Source organism: Acipenser ruthenus, chromosome 49, assembly GCF_902713425.1.
Source record: "Acipenser ruthenus chromosome 49, fAciRut3.2 maternal haplotype, whole genome shotgun sequence".
Taxonomy (NCBI): domain Eukaryota; kingdom Metazoa; phylum Chordata; class Actinopteri; order Acipenseriformes; family Acipenseridae; genus Acipenser; species Acipenser ruthenus.
Genome location: NC_081237.1, coordinates 8002375 through 8022720, shown reverse-complemented (window position 1 = coordinate 8022720; position 20346 = coordinate 8002375). Strand labels below are relative to the sequence as shown.

The 20346-nt window shown below is 38.8% G+C and overlaps 1 protein-coding gene across 5 annotated transcripts in view; it reads left to right on the top strand.

Annotated features, from left to right (window-relative positions):
* Positions 1-2182: 2182 nt before the first annotated feature.
* The window catches only part of LOC117962273 (nuclear factor 1 C-type), a 95913-nt gene continuing 77749 nt past the window's right edge, over positions 2183-20346 (top strand). For 2 of the 5 annotated variants that reach the window (XM_034912185.2, XM_034912182.2), the window contains exon 1: positions 6046-6648. In XM_034912185.2, coding sequence (XP_034768076.1) covers positions 6619-6648 — 30 coding nt within the window. In that variant the 5' untranslated portion in view covers positions 6046-6618. Of the gene's footprint in view, positions 2944-6045; positions 6649-20346 lie in introns of those variants that run through there. The other 3 variants (XM_034912186.2, XM_034912183.2, XM_034912184.2) reach the window with 2 other exon arrangements.

The window sequence follows — 20346 nt, the reverse complement described above, 5'->3', positions numbered from 1 at the left end:
TGTTTTTTTAAACGTGTTACTGTTTTTTTTTATTTTTACAACATGCCATTTTCATTAAAAAGAAAAGTTATAGGACCTACTACAGTGTAGAGTAAAGCATCCGCTAATTCTAACGTTTGAAGCCAGCTTGTTGCTCCCGGTTTTGTTTTTTGTAAGGCCTCAGTTTGGAGAGTATATGATTGGTTGGAGTCCCATCTTGTAAACTTCCGAAACACACCCGCTGATTGATGTTTTACGACAAGCGTTTGTCATCCTAAAAGAAAACTATTTAACTATTTCAAATAGTTTGTTCTAAAGGGATATTTACTTCCAAGGGCGCCACGTTAAGCACTTTGAATACGTGTGCTTGTTTTCAAACTTTACTCTCTGCCAATGACAGAATACACAGCAAAGAAAAGTAACGATTTCAATCCAAGTGCTTTTTACAATCATGCCTGCGTGCTTCACTGACATGAGGGGGTCCTATTCAGTTATTACGAATTCACATTAGCTGAAAAATAAAATAATAATAATAATAAAAAAAAAAACATTACACACTTCTGATTACAAAGTTACGAAGTTGTTTATTTACTTTATAGTTGTTACATTATTTATTTTGTAGGCAATGGTTGTGTAAGCCTGTATAATAAAAATAATGTATTGCACACGCACACGCACACGCACACGTACACGCACACGCACACACACACATTGCATACTGCTACTTGAATCATAACAAAAACCCGCGAGGGAAAGCTATGACGACAACATAAAACAAAAGGTACATTTCAGGTGCATCTTACTGTTTGTGTTTTAAAATAGGTTTAATTTAATTTGAATAGGTTTATACCCACCACGTCAGCCACAGCATGCATACTGGCCCATGTTAAGTCTCTTATCTGTGCTATACTTTATAATGCACTCCACGAACACACAACTTGGTAGGACAACTTTGAGTGCTCCAGGGTGTTCGCATGAAAAGTTTATAAAAAATAAAAATAAAAATAAAAAGAATTGTGACCCAAGGGGATATATTTAAGCTTTGTTGTTTTACTTTCCAAATGGGGTGCTTATAGGTTGGCACAAAACATAAGACTAAAACTGACTGATAAACCAACACGCTGAAGGATGCGGCGAGGGTTTAAAAACAAACAAACAATCAAAAACAACAATCCAGAACATCTTTACAATGGAGAAATGACGTTTACTGCAGAAGCCAGATATCTAATACGAAGCCCCAAAATAGCCCACAGCCTGAATCCAGTTCTTAAGACTTAGATAATGGGCGCATGCAGTATTCGAGAAACCTCCTGGTCTAAACACCTGTACTGCATGCTTCAAGACATTTCATTTAATAAATAATAATAATAATAAAAACATATTCAGACTGGCAAAAAAAAAGTTATACATTGTTTTGATCGAACCCTATTTGAGCTTACAGTAAGTTATGTAAGTTACAGTAAATAAAGGGGATGTTGCATTTTAAATAAATTATTATTTACTAAAATGGATTCATTTTTTTCTTCTTCCTAACAATACATGCATTGTATTTTCCTTAGCAAAAAAATAATATTTCAGAATAGCGCAGGCTATGCAAACAGTTAAAAATAAGAAAACAACACGACTATTGCCCCTTTATGCTCACACGACCTCTATTACCCCTTTATACTTTACAATATTAATGAACCTAGCCTTTCAATACCAGAGTGTTTTACAGCCTGTTTTCTTACTCCATTCTTAGAAGGGCCGAGCTATACTGCGTTAAGAAAATCTACCTTGAATTTCATTTAATTTGCCTGCACTGCAATTTATAGACATTCGCCAAAGGCTGGCGGGGCTATAATTAAGTTACTGGGTCATGGTTTTCATTCGCCTACATGTAGGGGATACTACATGAAACACAGACATCCTCGTAAGGAGGACTGCTGTGTACAGCACGGGCAAAAACCGCCGCGCAGAAGCGTCCCCGATGGAAAAGGGGGTGTTGCGAGTAAGCTTCTTCGCCTTAAATAACTTAGTGATACCGCTTATTCTTTAGAAAACAGAAGGAAACACTCTGCCTCGCACCCCTGCGAGCGAAAGTCCTGTTACACATGCTAATTGACTTATTTCCATAATATACCCGGAAATAAATAAGACATCAACGTCTGAAATTTAAAAAAAAAAAAACAAAACAAAAAAACGGGGGGGGAGGGGAGGGGGGAGCGCTTCTTAATTTGGTCTTGTTTCTTTTCTCTGTTTTTTTAGCCCCTCCATACACCGGACCGTAAACATATATATGTATATATGTATGTATTTTTTTTAAAAAAAACTACGCCATCAAGCGCAACACTAACACATTACCCCCACCCCATGCTACCTCCGCGGTCTCTCTCTCATGTATTCCGTCTTGAAGACGATCGTAACATCTCCTTACAAGACTTGCATCGGGTCGTTTTGTTTGCAGGACACCGAAAGATGTTTCTCCTAAAACATATATACACAAATATACACCGAATCTGAAATAACAAGCCGGGGACCAAGGATATAGCGTTGCATTGTTATGTATGCTACGCGCTACAACGCCACGGCAAGCCAGACTGCACCAAAGACACAGCCTCCTTCTAACTGAACATTGCATTTCATAACAAGATCTGATTTTTTTTTTGATGTCCTCCTGTACCTTTTGTTGAAACGGGGGGCTCGGATCGAATTGAATCTTCAGACCTCGCACTGGGTTCTCGATTGTTATTATCGTTTTTTTTGCCCGTGTTTGTTTTTCCATCGAAGATTGGAGATTTCTTTGCGAAGAGAAATGGATGACTGATAAATACAAAAAAAAAAAAACTAATAATAACAATAATAATTAAAAAAGCCCCAGCCGGATCGACGAGATGACCAGAGACTGAACTGCGGTGCTGCAAAAGGCATTTTTAGCTGCAACTTTTTTCTTGTGTGTGGTTTTTTCAGTCTCCCTTGGCAATGGTACGTTAGTCAATTTCCTCATTATTTGTCGCTGTTCCAACAAAACATGCACGACGAAAATATCAGGGGGAGTCTGCAAACACGTTTAGATAATATATAGTCTGGAAGAAGTCTTTCAGTTTTGTGTCAGTTACTCTGCGCAGTTGTTGCTAAACGTATGGTTTTGTGTTGTATAATGGGGATAGGAAAACACTGACAGTATACTGTATTTATATTTATGCACAGTGGGATAAGGCAGAAAACAGCGAACTGGCATTTGTCCCATAAAAAAAGTTTATTTTTACATTTTTGCCAACAAGACGAGTGTAGTGTAGCTCTGTGTATGCCACGGGACTCTGGAGGCCGACTTAACAGCGAGGAAGCGATCGGAAAATGGCCGCAGTGAAAGCCAGGGGCACGCCGACTTGAACGTGAACTCGTACCGACAGAGGCGTGCTGTAGCCGGGGCACACTGGAGCCAAACCCCGTATTAAAGCGACAGAGCCCCACAGCACCGTATTCGTATTCAATAGAATTACAGCATTTTCAGTACGAGATAGCTGCGGTATAAATTCAATACACAAACACGAACAGGCTACACATAGGGTGCTTTTAATATTTTCATAACAGTGTAACTCTTATTATGTTAATAACGATATCCGTTCTGTTTTGACCACCTTAAAAATAACTAATCCAAACGATTCCCAGAAATATTGAAATGTTATATAGGCCTATATATATATATGTGTGTGTGTATAAAGGGGCATTCAGAACAGAAAATAGGAGGCACTTTTTTACACAGAGAATTGTGAGGGTCTGGAATCAACTCCCCAGTAATGTTGTTGAAGCTGACACCCTGGGGTCCTTCAAGAAGCTGCTTGATGAGATTCTTGGATCTATAAGCTACTAACAACCAAACGAGCAAGATGGGCTGAATGGCCTCCTCTCGTTTGTACACTTTCTTATGTTATTTTTATGTTCATATAGATATATATATATATATATATATATATATATATATATATATATATATATATATATATATATATATACACACACACAACTTTAGGTAATTTATTTTGTTACTTCAGTTTAACACCCCCCCCCCCCCATATTCTTTATGTATTGATTTAATATTTAATAACCCCATTTGATATGTTTAGTGTTTGAAGAATAACATTGTTTTAATATTCAAATATGCATAGGAATTAGTCTATTTTCCTGCACAGTGCAGAAATAGTGTATATTTTCCATATTCGCGTTAGTAGTCTGTACATATACGCATTTACATTTTTAAATATAATCATTTATATATATATATATATATATATATATATATATATATATATCCCTTTTTATTTTGTTCTATTCTAACACATTCTATATTATCAAAGCCCCACTTTGGACAGGTGGGTGTTCTGAAATATATTTACAGTGATCAGGGACTGACTTGTAGTTTTGTTGGGTTTGTGTTAATAGTGATGTGATCTTAGGTCTTGCATATATTAGAAAGATTAAAGCACAACTTTATTTTTTACAGACACCCTCATGGGCTGCACAGTAATCTGAAATATAAATTAACAGGCAGTAATGCAAAGTTTGAGGTCTTTGTTGTTGGTGGCTCTGTAATCAAAGCCACCCCATGCGCAGCTAAAAAACTGGGAAACCCCCGACGTACTGTATTACCAAAAATGACACTTTTTCACGTCGCAGGACTTAAAAATAGCCACTATATCACAATAACCTCTGCATAACATGCGGCAGCGTGAATGAATACTGTAGTTACAATTTCCTGTCTGAGAATCCAATGTTTGTCGGTTCAGTTATAGGTGAATTTCTTTCTTTTTTTTTTTTTTTTTGTTTTACTCTAGTATGTGTTTTGTTCTGTTAAGCTTGGTGCATTTTTGACGTTGTGGAGTATAGAAAAAAGCTTCCAAAGTTATTAAAGACATCATCTCTGCTATGTAGAAAGTTAATGTGGTTTTAGTAATGCATTTCACTTTAAAGGTGGTTTAAATAAATAATAATAATGATAATAATAGAGGGGTGTATTTATTTATTTATTTATTTATTTATTTATTTATTTGCTGAAATATAGGGAGTTCCAGTGATGTGGTTTATATAATAATAATAATAATAATAATAATAATAATAATAATAATAATAATAATAATGTGTGTGGCAAATTAAGCTTATTGGATTATGAAGCAGAAGGGATGTAAGTGTTGTTAATTTACTGTTAGTCCAAAATGAGTACATTTGCTGGTCTTGCCCCAGTTATATTTTCAACCCTTTTTTCGACAGTGATATTTTTATAATTATCTGCACATTTTTTGCATTCAGAGCTAAAGCGAAACCCCGTGCGGTCGTACTTTTCCGAAATCTTTACTGTACTTTTTCTACCACTAAAAACAAAGTTAAGAGATTACTCTACAACGTTTTGAAAACTGAAATTGAAATGAATGCAGGACATAGTTTCACGATACGGATTTCGATTCCTATGGGCAAAAAAAAAAAAAAAAAAAAATGTTAGAATTCTGCAACTTTTCTGAAAGGGGTATTGCAAACTAATTATACACTAAAAGATAATACCTGTACATTCAGGGCGACTTTGTACGAGTAAGATATAGTACAGATTTATATATTTTGCTTAGCAATAGGGCTTCGTGGATCTGCTCAGCTATTTTGATATTCCAGACTAAGGCAGGCCTTGGAAAGGGGGCGAGCAGTTATGTATGCAACTTTTATTTTTAAACGCGTCTTTATTATATATTTATTTTTTAAGTTTGTAACATATTTTAAAACATTTACCGGAACGGAAAGTCGATGGGGTGGGGGGTGGGGGGGTGCAAGGGCTTAGACTGAAAATCTTCTCACAAAAGAGAGCGTGGTAGATTTAAAGAGAAAGGCGTGCATTCAAGCTGTGCAAATACAGTATATGATGAAACGCATTGCATTTTATTAACGGAGATTTGTGTTGACCATTCTCAATCAAAACGGGAGGAATATAACAAGCTAGTAACTCGCGCGCCCACCATAGCTGTTGTTATCCGATTTGACGGTTACAGACTTTTATTAATAGTGCGTGTCGTTTTTTTTTTTTTTTTTTTTTTGGCGACTATACTACGACATTTAAAACTATTTTTCTAAATGAACGTGGCTCGGCTTAGATTGGAATTTTGATAATGGGACGCGGAGTCGCTTGGTGCAGCCTGAGCTTGTCATATCAATTAACTTTCCGATAGTCACAACAGAACAGTAATCAATTAGGACCTAACCCCATGCTTTGTGGCAGATATCGTGATCGATAACGCAGAGGCTCTTAATTATATGCACATTCAATTATATATTAAATGCCAGTCGTCCTGGTGTGGGAAACAGGGATACTGCATCTTTAAGTCGGATGTAGCCCTTTTTTTTTGGGATGGGCTATTCTCATAACGTCACATCATTCCTCCCTCTTTTTCATTTTCTCGTTCTTTAATTCTTTCTCTCCCCCATTTCCTAAATGGAACCGCTTTTTAAGCCCTCCACGTCTGTGCGCTTTCTCTGATTTTCATCTTGTTTTTTTTTCTGTTTTTATTTTCCGGATCTGGCTTTTAATAGACGGTGCAAAATGACTCAGTAACTTTTTTCTTTTTTTCTTCTTCTTCTTCTTTTGACTATTTGTCAAATTCGAATCAGTTTCACAGAACCATGATGTATTCTCCTCTCTGTCTAACTCAGGTAAAAAAAAAAAAATTTTTTATATGTCTTTAAAAAATATTAGTTTTCTGTTGTGTGATTGTGATGCTCCTTGTTAAAAATGCAAATAGGTTTACAGTTGAAAAAGGGCGGGATGTTTCTTGGCAAGTCTCCTTGAGGAGTCTCACCACATTACTGTGCTGTGACCTGGCAACTTTGCAAAGTTTCTTTCTTGACATTTTTTTTTTTCGACATCGATTTCATGTCAAAGTTCCTATACTCGCTGTTGTTGTTGTTAATTTGTTCACTGCGGTGCACACATAGCGTTAGCGTTATTGCAATAATATTGACCTTATTAGTATTCAAACGCACGGCATACATTTAACCCATTATGTTTGAAGCAAGGGATTTCAGTCCAGCATTTGGCATTATAAAATAAGCAAGAGACTTGTTTTAATGAATTTGATTTATACTAGGTCAGTGTGTGGCTTGAATGTTACCCTGTGGACGGGGAATCGCTAACTTTCATGAAAACTAGCCAATTGTGCCATGCGTAAAAACAGAAGAGAACATTTGGCATTGTTGTTATATATATATATATATATATATATATATATATATATATATATATATATATATATATATATATATATACACGTATGAATCGGCCTTCGTTCAAACACTTTCTGATTGATTGTCAGATTCAGACAATGACTTGGTTCATGTCACTTGTCACCTTTGGAAAGCGGTCAGCTGCGAAAGACTTTTTCTGCTGGCTTTTGACTCTCGGTTTGATTCGTTGCCCAACACGCCGCGGTTACAAGTCCAGTGCATTAGGGAAGACACGTTCATTTCCCCGGTCACCCTGTTTTGAAATCTTGTTTTTGTGTGGAATATCACATGCGCAGAGAGCGATGCAACATCTATGTTCACCATTCCATGAAAATGTAGCGATACTTTGAGAGCTGGGTCTTGATTTTATTTGAACGTGAGAACAAGGGGAGGTATGGGTTGTTCTTAGTTAGAGTTGTTTGACACTTTAGTGGGGGAAAAAAGCTTACAAAAGCGCCTTTCTGCGTGTCATTCTGTCCATACAGAAATAATTCTAACTGAGGTTTATGAGCGATTATACAGCAGCCCGGCATCAGTATCCGTCTTTTACCTTAGCGCTACCATTGCCCCATTTGTAGTATGATTTACTCATTATGATAGTGGATAGGTGGCATAGTAAATAAATAATCAACATTGATTTTTGAATGCTTTTACATTGTCCTGTATACTAGGTTTGTGTGCACGCGAATATGTTACTAGTCCCGCGATGATTGTGTTGTTTTTTTTCGGGGAGGAAGGGAAAATATATTGTATGACTGTGAGGTAGTGGTTGTTAATTTAAAGTAATAGTGGTGGGACAAACGTTTCCTGTTTGATTATTAAAATATGTGTTATTATATCCATATGTAAGTGCTGCATTATACACACAGAGTTGAGTAGAGGTCTCTGTACAGGTAGGTACACCACTCACTGGAACAACACTGGAAAGAGACAGGCCACCACAATTTGGTAAAGCATTGTGTGGTGTTTATTCCACCTTGGTTAGCACTGACAATAACACTGTGTAATATTAGCCTGAAAGAATTTCCACAATTCAGATCCTTGCACTAATTATTGTAGTTAACCACTTGACCTGGTTTTCATTAGTCTGAAGCCACACTACGCTTTTTTCAATTGATCTCAAATTTGAACCCCGTGGTAATTTAACCTGTGTGGTTTGAGGCCACAATAATTGACCCCATAAATATACAACAAACCCACCCATTACCATAGAGCATGTGAAGGGAATGTACCTAATTGTACCGGAGCGGTCTGCACAAAGGCATGTGTGAACAATACCCAACGAGAACGAATACATTCAAGCCAGTCTGAAAATATTTATAGAAAAACAAATTGTCCAGCAAGCTGGATGCTGTGCAACACGGGGATGTTTCTGAACCTTTGAAACCCGATCTATTGAACTGCTATTGAGTAGCATTCATTCAGGATCATATAGGCAAGCAGAAACTGATAGGGTATAGATACTAGCATGTAATCTATCTATCGATCTATCTATCTATCTATACAATGAAGAAGAAAAGTAATCGATTAACACAAAACTCACTATTTTTATAATTAGCTCCAACATTCTGGCTTCCATCTTCTTCAGATAGTATGGTAGGAATAGCCAGGTAGACTGGTGTTTATATCTTTAAATATATATATATATATCATCTTTAAATATATATATATATATATATCTTTCATCTTGTGGTTTAATATAAATACAATTTTTGTAGCTGGTATCAGTTCCCGAAAACGAATTCTGGTTCTCCCCCCTCCCTGGACTTTTTTATATTTGTTCTATGGCCTAATTTGCTTGGTAATTTATACAGCAATTGCATTTTAAACGACCGCGTTGCTGAGATTTGCAAGTGCGGTAGTGTTTTGTACTACACACACACACACACACACACACACAAACTACACTACACACACACACACACAAACTACACTACACATGCATGCACGCACGCACACACACACACACACACACACACACACACACACACACACACACACACACAAACTACACTACACACACACACACACACAAACTACACTACACATGCATGCACGCACGCACACACACACACACACACACACACACACACACACACACACACACACAAACTACACTACACACGCACGCACACAAACTACACTACACACGCATGCACGCACGCACACACACACACACACACACTACACAGACTGCATTGTATAAAGTAAATCACAGGCACAGCATGCTTTGTATGTATGTATGTGAGTGTAGAAGATGTTCCTTAATACCTATAGTATTGTATGCATCCAGCTCTATGGACTATTTATATGTCTATGATACCTTTAAAAAAATATATGTTGAGTAGGTACAGTATTTTTCTTTTTTAGTTAAGTTAAAGTGTAATTTGTAATAACATATATATATATATATATATATATATATATATATATATATATATATATATGTTATTACAAATATTTGGGATACAGTATAACCATTATAAAAAGACGAGTGGGTTGCAGGAAGCTGAAATATTGTTTATGGTCCAATCCGCATATTAAAAAAAAAAAATGCAGTAGATTAATTTTTTATCATATTGTATATTCATATATAAGATATTTCTCTTTCTCAATTCATCATACCAATGAAAGCAGTGGGACAATCACAACCATTGTTTTCCTTGTGTGTTGCACTAAAACCCTTCCCTTTGTTTTGTGATGGGGAAACAGCAGGAAGTCTTTTTAGTTTTTAAAAATAGTTCCATCAGTGTAAAAATGATATTACTACAGATTTTCAGTCGATAACGGTGATTGTGGTACAGTGTTCCCAAAGCACTGATTATTGCCAGATATTACCAGTCCAGTATCTCATTAGGAAATTGATTGTTGATTGTGCCTTTAACAGATAGCTGAACAGTTCAAAACCCACAGCACTGAATTCACTGTGCTTTGCTTTACTTTGAAAACACTTGGCTAAGCTTTTCCCATAGTATACCGCTGTAAACTTAACAGGGGCTGTACTGAAACGGTGCATTCAGGCAACAGTGGCAGTCTGTCATTCTGTAAAGCTGCTTCCCTTATACCACCAGGGTGTTCCCCAGCATCAGAGATGTTTCTAATAACCAGTCACTGTAACTAATGCAGATCATTGTTAATCCTTACAAAAATCAGCTTGGTTCTGAGCGGGCAACTTAAAAAAAAAATGGGTGGAAAGGCCACGGCACCCCGCTCTGGAGACAGTTTCGCACACACTTCACCCTGCAGGGCTGTCTAAAAAGGCCACAGCACCCCCCTCTGGAGACAGTGTCGCAGACACTGCACACTGCAGGGCTGTCAAAAACCTACAGCCAAAGAGAACAACAGGGAACTCTGCAGCTGAAAAAAAAAGGCTCTTTCCCCTGGCAAGCACAACTCTATGACAGGAGTGCCAAGACACTTGTAATGATGACAGGTTGTAATAATTACATCTCCCTTTTAAAACGAAGGCACGATGGAGGGAATGGAAGCTTTGTAACGTCCTAAATGTAGGTAATGTGAACTGAAGTTACTGATTTAGCCTCAAAAGTAGGACAGGTTTGTGTCGACGGAGGCGTGTTTTCTTTGCAGAAGGAAATCAATGTATTGAACAGTTTACCAGCCGAAGCTGTGGCACAATAATGATGCTTCTCTGGGATAATGGGGTGCTAACAAGGCCCTGATTCATACCATTATATTGGTTCAGCTCTCTTCTGTAATGGACTCTTACACTGCTGTGAAGGCACTTGCCCCAGAATTCAGTTTGAATCCTTATATCCTAAGGATAAACACGCCTGTGAAAAAAAAGACACCTGATGTTTACTGTCATGTAAGCATGAGAATGACATCATTCAACGCAGCCATCAAGTAGACAGGCGTTCTCAAGGCTAAACGTTTGCTTGGCAGCGTCTTGAAAGGTTTACATTTGGATTTTGATCGAGCGTTTTGAATGTTCTGGATGAACGCTGTCGTTGTTTGTATTATTTGGTCCTTTTTAAAAGGAAAGGATAGCTAACATTTATTTATTATTAGTTTATTTGACAGACGCCGTTATCCATTTATTTGTTCTTATGGTATTTATTGAGTCGTTTCTTGCTGGTTTTATTGCATGCAAATCATTTTTCAGAAAATGTTCTTTTTGGGTTTTTTGCACTGAGCCTCTCTTAAAGCAGCATGATGTTTCCTGCATGGTGCATTGTTAAGAAGCAGGCGGTTTGTGATTCAGGAGTTGGTGAGGGGCAGATTGAATCTACCATTTTTAGTTCAGACAGTTTGTGGGTCTGTCTGCATCTGGATCAAATGGCAAGAGCTGTAACCCCATCCCCTTTCTCTGCTTCAAGCACAAACACACTGCCTGCTCAGATTGTATGAGAGAGCGAGACACACCACCACCATCGGCTCCACGCAAATCAATGTTTCACTTGCAAGAGATTTTCCCGTAAAGACAAAACAAACAAGCATGTTGATTTAAAAAACAGATCAAAGAAACTGTCAGACGCAATATTTTGACGTATATTTTCCAGATGCATTATTTTGGAAGCTTAACTAGGTCCTCTGTAAAAGTTCCGGCCTGTTGTGTTCACTGTTCCATGGCAACATCCCCACTGGTTTGCCTTTGACGCTCTTAATAAACATCTTGGGGACACCTTGGTGCACTGACCCATTTCTTTGAGATCTAAATGCATGCCCTGTATTATATTGCAGGATCTTATGAAATATCTCATTGAATCCAAGCAAATGCTTTGCAGGCATATTATTATTAGTTCTTTTTTTTATTCTACTCAAATTCTTTTCCCCAGCCTCTTTACGTCAGTAAGCTTCAGGATTAAATTCGTGTTGGAACAATGGACTCCATTCCTGGACGTGGCTACCCCTCCAGTAGCAATAATGACTTATTTCTTAATTAAAGACGAGCAACAGGGACTTGTCTGATGAGCTGCCAAGATTTCTTATCACATGGTTGACATTATAACAAACAGGGCCCTATCCGTATCAAGGACTGTTCTGGAATGTTTTTAAGGACTGTTCTAGAATGTTTTTAAGGACTGATGTCTTGCAGAATAAGCATTCTCTTAGAGTACTTTTAAAAATGGAAATACAGTTCTAAACCTAAAACAGTGGAAAAAGTTGTTTTGCACACTTCTAATGATTCAAAACAAGCTTTAAAAAAACCTTCCTTATTGTCAATGTGACGACGGGACGGACACACTGATGAAGACGAATTTACCAAGTTTCTTTTCTGCTGTGTATCCCCAGATCGAGTTGTGAAATGAAGTACTGCATTTATCAAATCTTTTCTTTTTGCAATCTGCAACTTTGGAGTAAAAAAAACTGGTCAATTAAAAAAAAAAAAAATCACACTTGGTACAAGCAACTCAGACTGTTAATTTAGACGTGTATTCATTTTCTTACAGGGCCATTTTTTCTTCTGCGTGGTGTTAGTTCTGATTCCCGTATGGAATGCTGTGTGTGCCTCTCTAACAGAACATTCCTTCTGGCTGTAGTGAAACCTGCTTGAGTTTCTCTCTTACCGTGGCATCGCCTGCGCTGCCTTGGCACGCACTTAATGGAATCTGTTTTGCACGTGAATCGGCTACCTCTCCTGTTACAGTAATTGCCTATTTCCTAATTACAGAGGAGCAGCACTGACCTCATTTTTACTTCCATCATCAGATAAATTTCCTACGTTTCTTATACTTCATCCAAATGGAAATTCCATCCAGAGATTCCATTCAGGCATTTTGTTAAAGGGAGTGGTGGGGGTGCTTTATTAATCTGCTACCTCTAAAGGGGGTAAGGGCTAGGTGGTCAAATTGGCGATGGGTTCAAGTGCAATCTCGGAGTGCAGCACAGGGAAAACGGCTTAATGGAATCTTTTGTTAATTGGATCAGCTGGATACTAATAAGAAATTGCTGTGCAGCTGTTTTGTGTGATCAAGCTGAAGGCATGCATACAGGATCATGTTTAGAGGTTTTCTATGGAAGATGTTGGGCCAGATAGAGGTGCAGTCAGCAAGCTCCTAATCGAAACACACACAGTCATTGATGCATTGGAAACACTTTGGTTTTCAAACATGTAGACTCTTCACAACTGAAAACATGGCAATAGGTGTACATTGAGAAAACTTGAATATTAAAAAGCAAGAAGACATGCCATGGGCAAGGAAAGCAGGTGTCACTAGGCAGCTGCATGAGGCTCCCAATGGGACGATTCCTAGATTAGTAAATGTTTATTGAGGCAAAGCTGTCAGGAAAAACAAAGCAGCACCATCATTTCGACCGCTGCTGGATTTTAGGAGGTAGACCAGGGATGATCTAGGCATGGAGGCTGGGTACTGAGGAGAGCAGCGTGGGGAAGCTGTCTGTGGATAAGCTGTATCGGCTCTGTGGATAATCACTGGATTTCAGTCACCAGGGCCACATGATGTAATAATGTTTTAACCGGCTCAGCGCTCAGTGACCTTGAGAGCGGTTCACTTTAAATTTCATTGATGTATTTTAGCAGGATACCCTTGAGATCGCTGATATAATTTTTCAACAGGCGTAATTAGCAACAGCCATTTACAGCAGTCAACACGCACAGGTCAGACAGTACACCCAGCGCAATACACACAAGGTGGGGCTCAGAAACCACAGACGCAACCCTCATTTTTACCACGAGAGCAAACACTTGAGATTATCAGATTGCAGCTTTTTCGAAAAATTGCCAAGTGACCTACTTACGCCTCAGTTCCACATTAGCTGTACAATTAGACTGAAGCAGGCCCCCTGTTGCAGTGGGATGTTAACTCTCTGAGAGAAAACCAGCCACCTGAAGCACCCAGGATTTTGGAATCCTATTCCTTACCAGTATACACACTGATTGTGTATTTAAGAGTAGACAACACAGGATAGAGCAAAGGTAAAGTAATGCTTTTTCGTGTGCTGCATACGAGAGACCCACCCAAACACTTTTCAAACCGCAGGGTACCGCGAGGGAAACACTACAAAGTGTTCTGCCGCCACAAGGAAAGGATTATTTGTTACACAAATGAATTTGCATAGAAGAACTGCAGGAACATGAATTGCTGCATTTCCCCGAGATCAGCAGAGTGGAAATGTACTGAGATCGTTTGGTAGGTCAGGCCGGCAGGCAGGCATTACCTTAAAAATTGGAGCACGCTGCCAAATCAGTCCAGGATATACTTACTGAGCTATCTCTTCATGGCAAAGTTCACATCAGGTGTTTTTATATACAAGAAAGAACCCCAAATGACTGGCACACACTATTTACTTATGACATAAAACTAGTAAGCAACACTGTAGTTCAGGAATCCGTTCTAAGTGATTATATACAATCTAGAAAGATCATTTTCATTTGGTTAATAACAGTTGGATATTATGATTGGGGTTCAAAAATGATTTGTGCACCAATCTTTACCAAGTGTTTGTCATACACTCATAGCCACCCAGGTTTGAATTGCAGTATTTTTTTACATTTCAGGCACTGTTCAATTATAGAGTGCAGGTTTCTTCCCCGCAAGGACAAAATGACAAGGACCCCGATATATTAAGTAGGAGCAGTTCCGTTATCGCGTTGAGTACCGTCATTATCGATTGCTTGTTTATTTTTAAACTCGCTTCGGAAATCTTGCCTCTAAACTAAACTAACATTCTTGAGTTGGAAATAAAAATCTGTCTGGGGCGGTGCGAACGATTACGTGGCTCGTGCTATTGCTGCAAAATTACTGTCTAATATCTCAGCATGAACTAAAATCTATAAAGTGTTGCTGGAAAAAGCGAGTGCTGTGGATTATACAGAGCAACATGCTGCCCTGGCTGCACTACCACCAGGCTAGATGAAACTGCTTGTTTAAAAAAATGCTGTTCAGTCTGCTGGTACTGCAGAGTGCCAGTTACAAAGATTAGAAAACAGTAACTATCAGTCTGCATTCTGTACGGAAAAGCTAGTAATTTGTACAAGTCTGTCCTCTCAACAGTACCGTGTTAACAAAACAACAGTATAAACACAGGCCACAAGTTGAACATTTATCATCGAGACTAAAAGATACTGTAGCCTGCAGGTTAGTTGTTGCATGCAAAACCAGGGTTGTCTTTATTTAGGATGAAATTCTAAATATGATGCGGCTGCTCTTTAGTGGCTTTTAAAAAGTACCAAATACCAAAACACTGTAATAAATGTGCGCAGTGATTTCACACTGCCAGCTCCTGTTAGCTCTTCTTGGCATTGCCATGCTTCAGCCATGCTTGTACTGCAGTATACATATTAGTTACCGTACTTCTCAGTGTGGTACCATGCTTGCTTGTGCTTTGCCACTATGTTTTACTACACTTTGATAGGCTTTCTACCAGTTCATATACTGCTGTCAGTCTATATAAGGGGATTTGTATAATGGGCATGTAAGCACTGTACTTGCCAAGCGTGTTTTATTGTAGTTGCCCAACCCTTTGGGATATAGGGTTTCCTCATGGGATTATAAACATTAGTGCTAATAAACATGCTCTGTGCCAGTTGTCTTGTTATATAACCCGAGGGGACAAGTGGGTGGAAGCTGAATGCCGTTTTTAATCCTCAATCTTGAAATCTTTATTGCGCTGACAAAACTGCCGTCTTCGGTGGGTTGTGCAGCAAACTCTTAAGTGTCCGACCTGCTCTTATTTCGCAGCATGCGCTGCACAGCTCTGTGTGTTCATTGTGCGAGGCTTCGTGAAAATCAGATCAGTCCATTTCGGTAACGGCTCAGCTAACGCTACGCTTTCGTTTCCGTCCGTCACTTGGATCGTCTTGAAAGCGGTTTTCAAAATCAGACTGGTTCGTTTCCATCAGAAGCAGATCGAATCCGTTTCGATTGGGGCTCAGTCCCAGTTAGGATTGCGGGCTGGCAGAACCCGATCTCTACAGCTCTCACTGATAGTGGGAGTCACCTAATGAGCGTCCAATGAAAAGGACTGCAGATGATCAGCCCCAGTCTGATATTGGACTGAGCTGAGATTTACAGAGCAGGTTTCATGGTGTAGATGGGACTATGACTTCATTAAGCTTAGCCAATGAACACACAGATTTCCCATCACGTATTCCGTTGTTTCCGTTGACTCACTTACTGTAAATGTTTATTTATTGATCCGATCTTCATTTAGTTCTGTTGTTGCCTTCAAACAGACCGTGTCATTTTAAAAGCAGTAATCTCATTTGTTTTACCATGGCAACAGACACATGTCTTGCTATTCCCTGTAAATTGTTTTTTTGCAAAGATGCCGCATGTTTTTCAGCGTCTGATATGCACTTATACAGCAGAGGGGGCTAGAGGCAGAATAGGCACCATTTTCCGGGCTGGGTATCTGTTCTTGAATAGGCATTAAAATCTCGCTTCGAGTTTAAAGACCACCTCAAAATGAAGGCCTCTTTTTACTGGTCTTTTTGTTCCTCTTGACCGGATGTGTGTAAAAAACACTTCTGTCTTAAAAGGTTTTTTTTTTTTTTCTTCTAATATATGGTTTTCTAATCTTGATAACATTTTATTGAAAAAGCCCCCATAACTCTCATAACCCCACCAGGTCACAAATTGTTAATTTCATTTTTACACATTTAAAAACAGTTTGTGTGAACTCTGCGGAGTATGCTCTATGCATTTGCAGTCTTATTATATCCTGGTCAAATCAAAGAACTCCTTCATTGTTGGAACTGAAAGGGAACTGGTTCTGGAGCACCAGAGTGGGTGGGGTGGGTTTTATAAACAAGTTCCTAAAGATTTCTCCAGAGCTGAAACTGAAAGTGTTTCTTAAATGCAAACAAAAGCTAAATGATAAAATACAATCAGTATAACAAAAGAAAAAAAATGTTTGTCTTCCTGAGAAGTAGCTATAACTTTCCAGTCCTGCAGGTCATACAGTAGCAGGAGCTAGCCTGGTTTCCTGTTTGGCTCACAGCATAAGTAAACTCTAAGTCTGTGTGAATTGAACTGTGATGCCATTTTAATTGTGGTGCAAGCTCACCTGTTGGTTTAACCACCTGGTGTTTCTCTTGAGTAGGTTTTGGATTTCTCTGATAAGAGAAGGTTCAACGATGGGACACTTTAGCTGTGGTTCCTAAACTGGGGGCCACAAAGTAGTTTTTGCCGCAGAATATTCGCTTCGAAACAACCCTGCCATGTGAAAAGGCAGGGTTTCCCGAGTCTGTTGAAGAGCAGCCCAGGTAAAATCACTGTTAACACAGCCGCAGTATTTTCTTAATTGCAAATGGAACCACAAACATTATAAAAAGATAAAGGCACAGTTAAAAAAAAAAAACAACCTGTCATTTGAAAACTGTTTGCTCTGCACGTGGGACGCTGCACCTTTAAGCACCAGGTGACTGTGTGATAACCCTGCTGAGGTCATTTAAGGTAATCTCTTCAGGTGTTGTCACACTCCGCTGATCACATTACACTTGGTTGCATATGCAGCTGCTTTACATGCCTTCTATTTGAATTGCTAAATATTTTCCTGACAGTTATTGGGACAGTGAATTTACAGACTCACCGGTCTTGTCTTTCTGCCTTTTCAATTGTTTTCCAAGAATCCCTTTTCAAATTACCAAGTACCGACAAGCTAACACCATTCTGTGACAGTTCCTTACACCTTTTTGTTTTTTGTTAATAGATTCTTTGATAACCCTTTATTTATTTATTTATTTATTTATTTATTTATTTTTTATTGCCAAAATGTAGTTGCGGTCTGCTCTCCGAATCTTTTAACTGACTTGGCTTGAAACTTTTTAGTGGAAAGTATTTTTGTGCCACGGCTGGTAATTGGTCATGCTTCAGAAAAGCCAATTCCTTTAATGTGAAGTGTATTAATCATGCAAAGGTAACCATTGTCAATCGATTAGAGTCGGACATGCTTTTAAGCATGGACACTTTAGGGGTCAGGGGTCAACTACTATAACTCTCCATGCTAAGTAAAACACAGGGCAAGGATGTTTGGAATAATCGAACAGGTTTTTAGGTATGTGGCAGAAATAAGCAACATTAAGACACGACTTCCATGCGTTGCACTTAATACTCTGTGAACCTTTATGGAGCGCTGTGGTGGCTGTAGACAACAGAATCAACCTGTTATGGGGCCCTTTTGGTTATTCAGCCACCCTCATTCCTGGGATAACTACAGTACCCAATAAACGGTCATGGTGTATCCTCTGTATCTCAGCGCTTGGTACTGAATGAATATTTACAGGAGACCAGCATTAAAGAAGACACTATGTGAATTGTGCCATAGCCCATCTATAATGTCTAACTCAATTGTCATGCAAGGTGCTACATGATATTTGTCACGAGGTGCTGTTCTGCTTATTGGGGCTTCTGGAAACTTACTGACACCTAATATGATATCTTCGGCTGGAGATACTGGATTTAATGTAGACTGTTACTAACCTTTCGAAAAGGAATCGCGACCCTGTTTTTGGTATTGCTTCTGTGGAAGACAGTGGCCTTTGTGTTCTGTAATCCATCTTGATAGTGTGGTCCATAGTTAAGGTTTACACTGTGAAGTCTAGCTCTCTTTGGTGGTCCATAGTTAATGTTTACACTGTGAAGTCTAGCTCTCTTTGGTGGTCCATAGTTAAGGTTTACACTGTGAAGTCTAGCTCTCTTTGTCAGGTCTGAATGTCCATGGGCGTGGTAGAGCAGTGTCTCCCCAAACCTGCCTGCTGGCGAGATCTTTGTCTTGTTTAACGAGGCTGCTTCTTCCTTCCTCATCCTTTCCATATTGAGTGGAAAAATAGTGTCACAAATTCAGGGTAAAATAGGAAAGCAAATAGATGGGAAGCAGATGTGATAGTCAGGTGATCTTCTGGCCGCATTTCTTGCAGACAAAACCAAACCTAAAGAGTAAGTAGTGCAGTTTGGAAAAAATCTAGCGTTACCCGTCCCCACGTTTAAATAACGTACCTGTCATTTTTCTTTTCATTCTTAACATCCTGACAACTTTTTACACTTATAACTTTAAAGTCTGCTTCAGAGTTCAAAATGTCTGCTCTAGTGCACTGGGGTTTGATCTGTCCTCTAAGTCACTGCAGGAAGAGCTATCAAAAAAAAAAAAAATAAATAAATAAATAACAACATGTGCTTTGGCTTTTCTGTTCTGTAGCACATCATGAATCGTTCTTGCTGTGTTACCTGTTTGACAATGTGGGCAATAATCTTTATGCTAGCAGTGCACTACAGCAGACATTTTGAAAAGAGCTTTGAAGCAGACTTTAAAGTTATAAGTGTCAAAAGTCGTCAGAATGTTAGCAATGAAAAGAAAAACGATAGGTACGTTATTTAAACAGTTGTAGCAACTCGGTTCCCCACTGTTTAGTGTTTAAGCAGCACAGTTTGGGATAGTGACAAATTCCAGATTAAAGGCTGTACTGTAACTTCCATTTCACTTGCACTGCCACCTTTCAGTGTTTTCAGAGGAAAAAATACACAGCAACATTTTGAGGCAGATTCAACCTTTCCCCTTTGGAAATGAATAGGCTGCAGTTTCAATATTTTGGTTTAGATTCCTCCACCACAGAATAAATACAAGATATCCGTTTGAGAACTGCAGATCACCATGGAAAAATCAGCAGAAGGACTTTGATGTCACTGTGCATCCGACCGTGGTGGAGGGGGAGAAAAGTTCACAGAGGTCTCCAGTCATTTCAGGACTGTAATTTCAGCGCGGCCCAGAAAAATAATACAAGGGTATTCCCTACAGCGGTTCCTCTTTTCTGATGAGTGCGGATAACAAAGTCATCATTTTAAGGTCTTGTAATAGTCAAGGTGCACTTCCAGGAAAGATACTGAAAGCCTTGCAACTTTCAGCTTATGTCAGCAGAAGTGTATTGGGGAGATTTATCGTCAGTGCTGACTAATGGAGGGTAAGCTTTTCACTTCAACCGTTTCACGGTGACTCAAACCTCTCACCAATCCCCAGGTCTGTGTGTTGCGTGGGGTTTTGATTTTTTTACTCAGATAAGGAGGTGAAGTGGGAAGTTGGTGCTGATAGAACGACTTTCAGTACCCAGTTTGTGTGTTGAACTAAAAGCAAAGAAAAGCATGACCTTTGCCAGATTGACCAAACATTTAGATCTTCACATTTAACCAGCCATATTTGATGTAGTTTTCT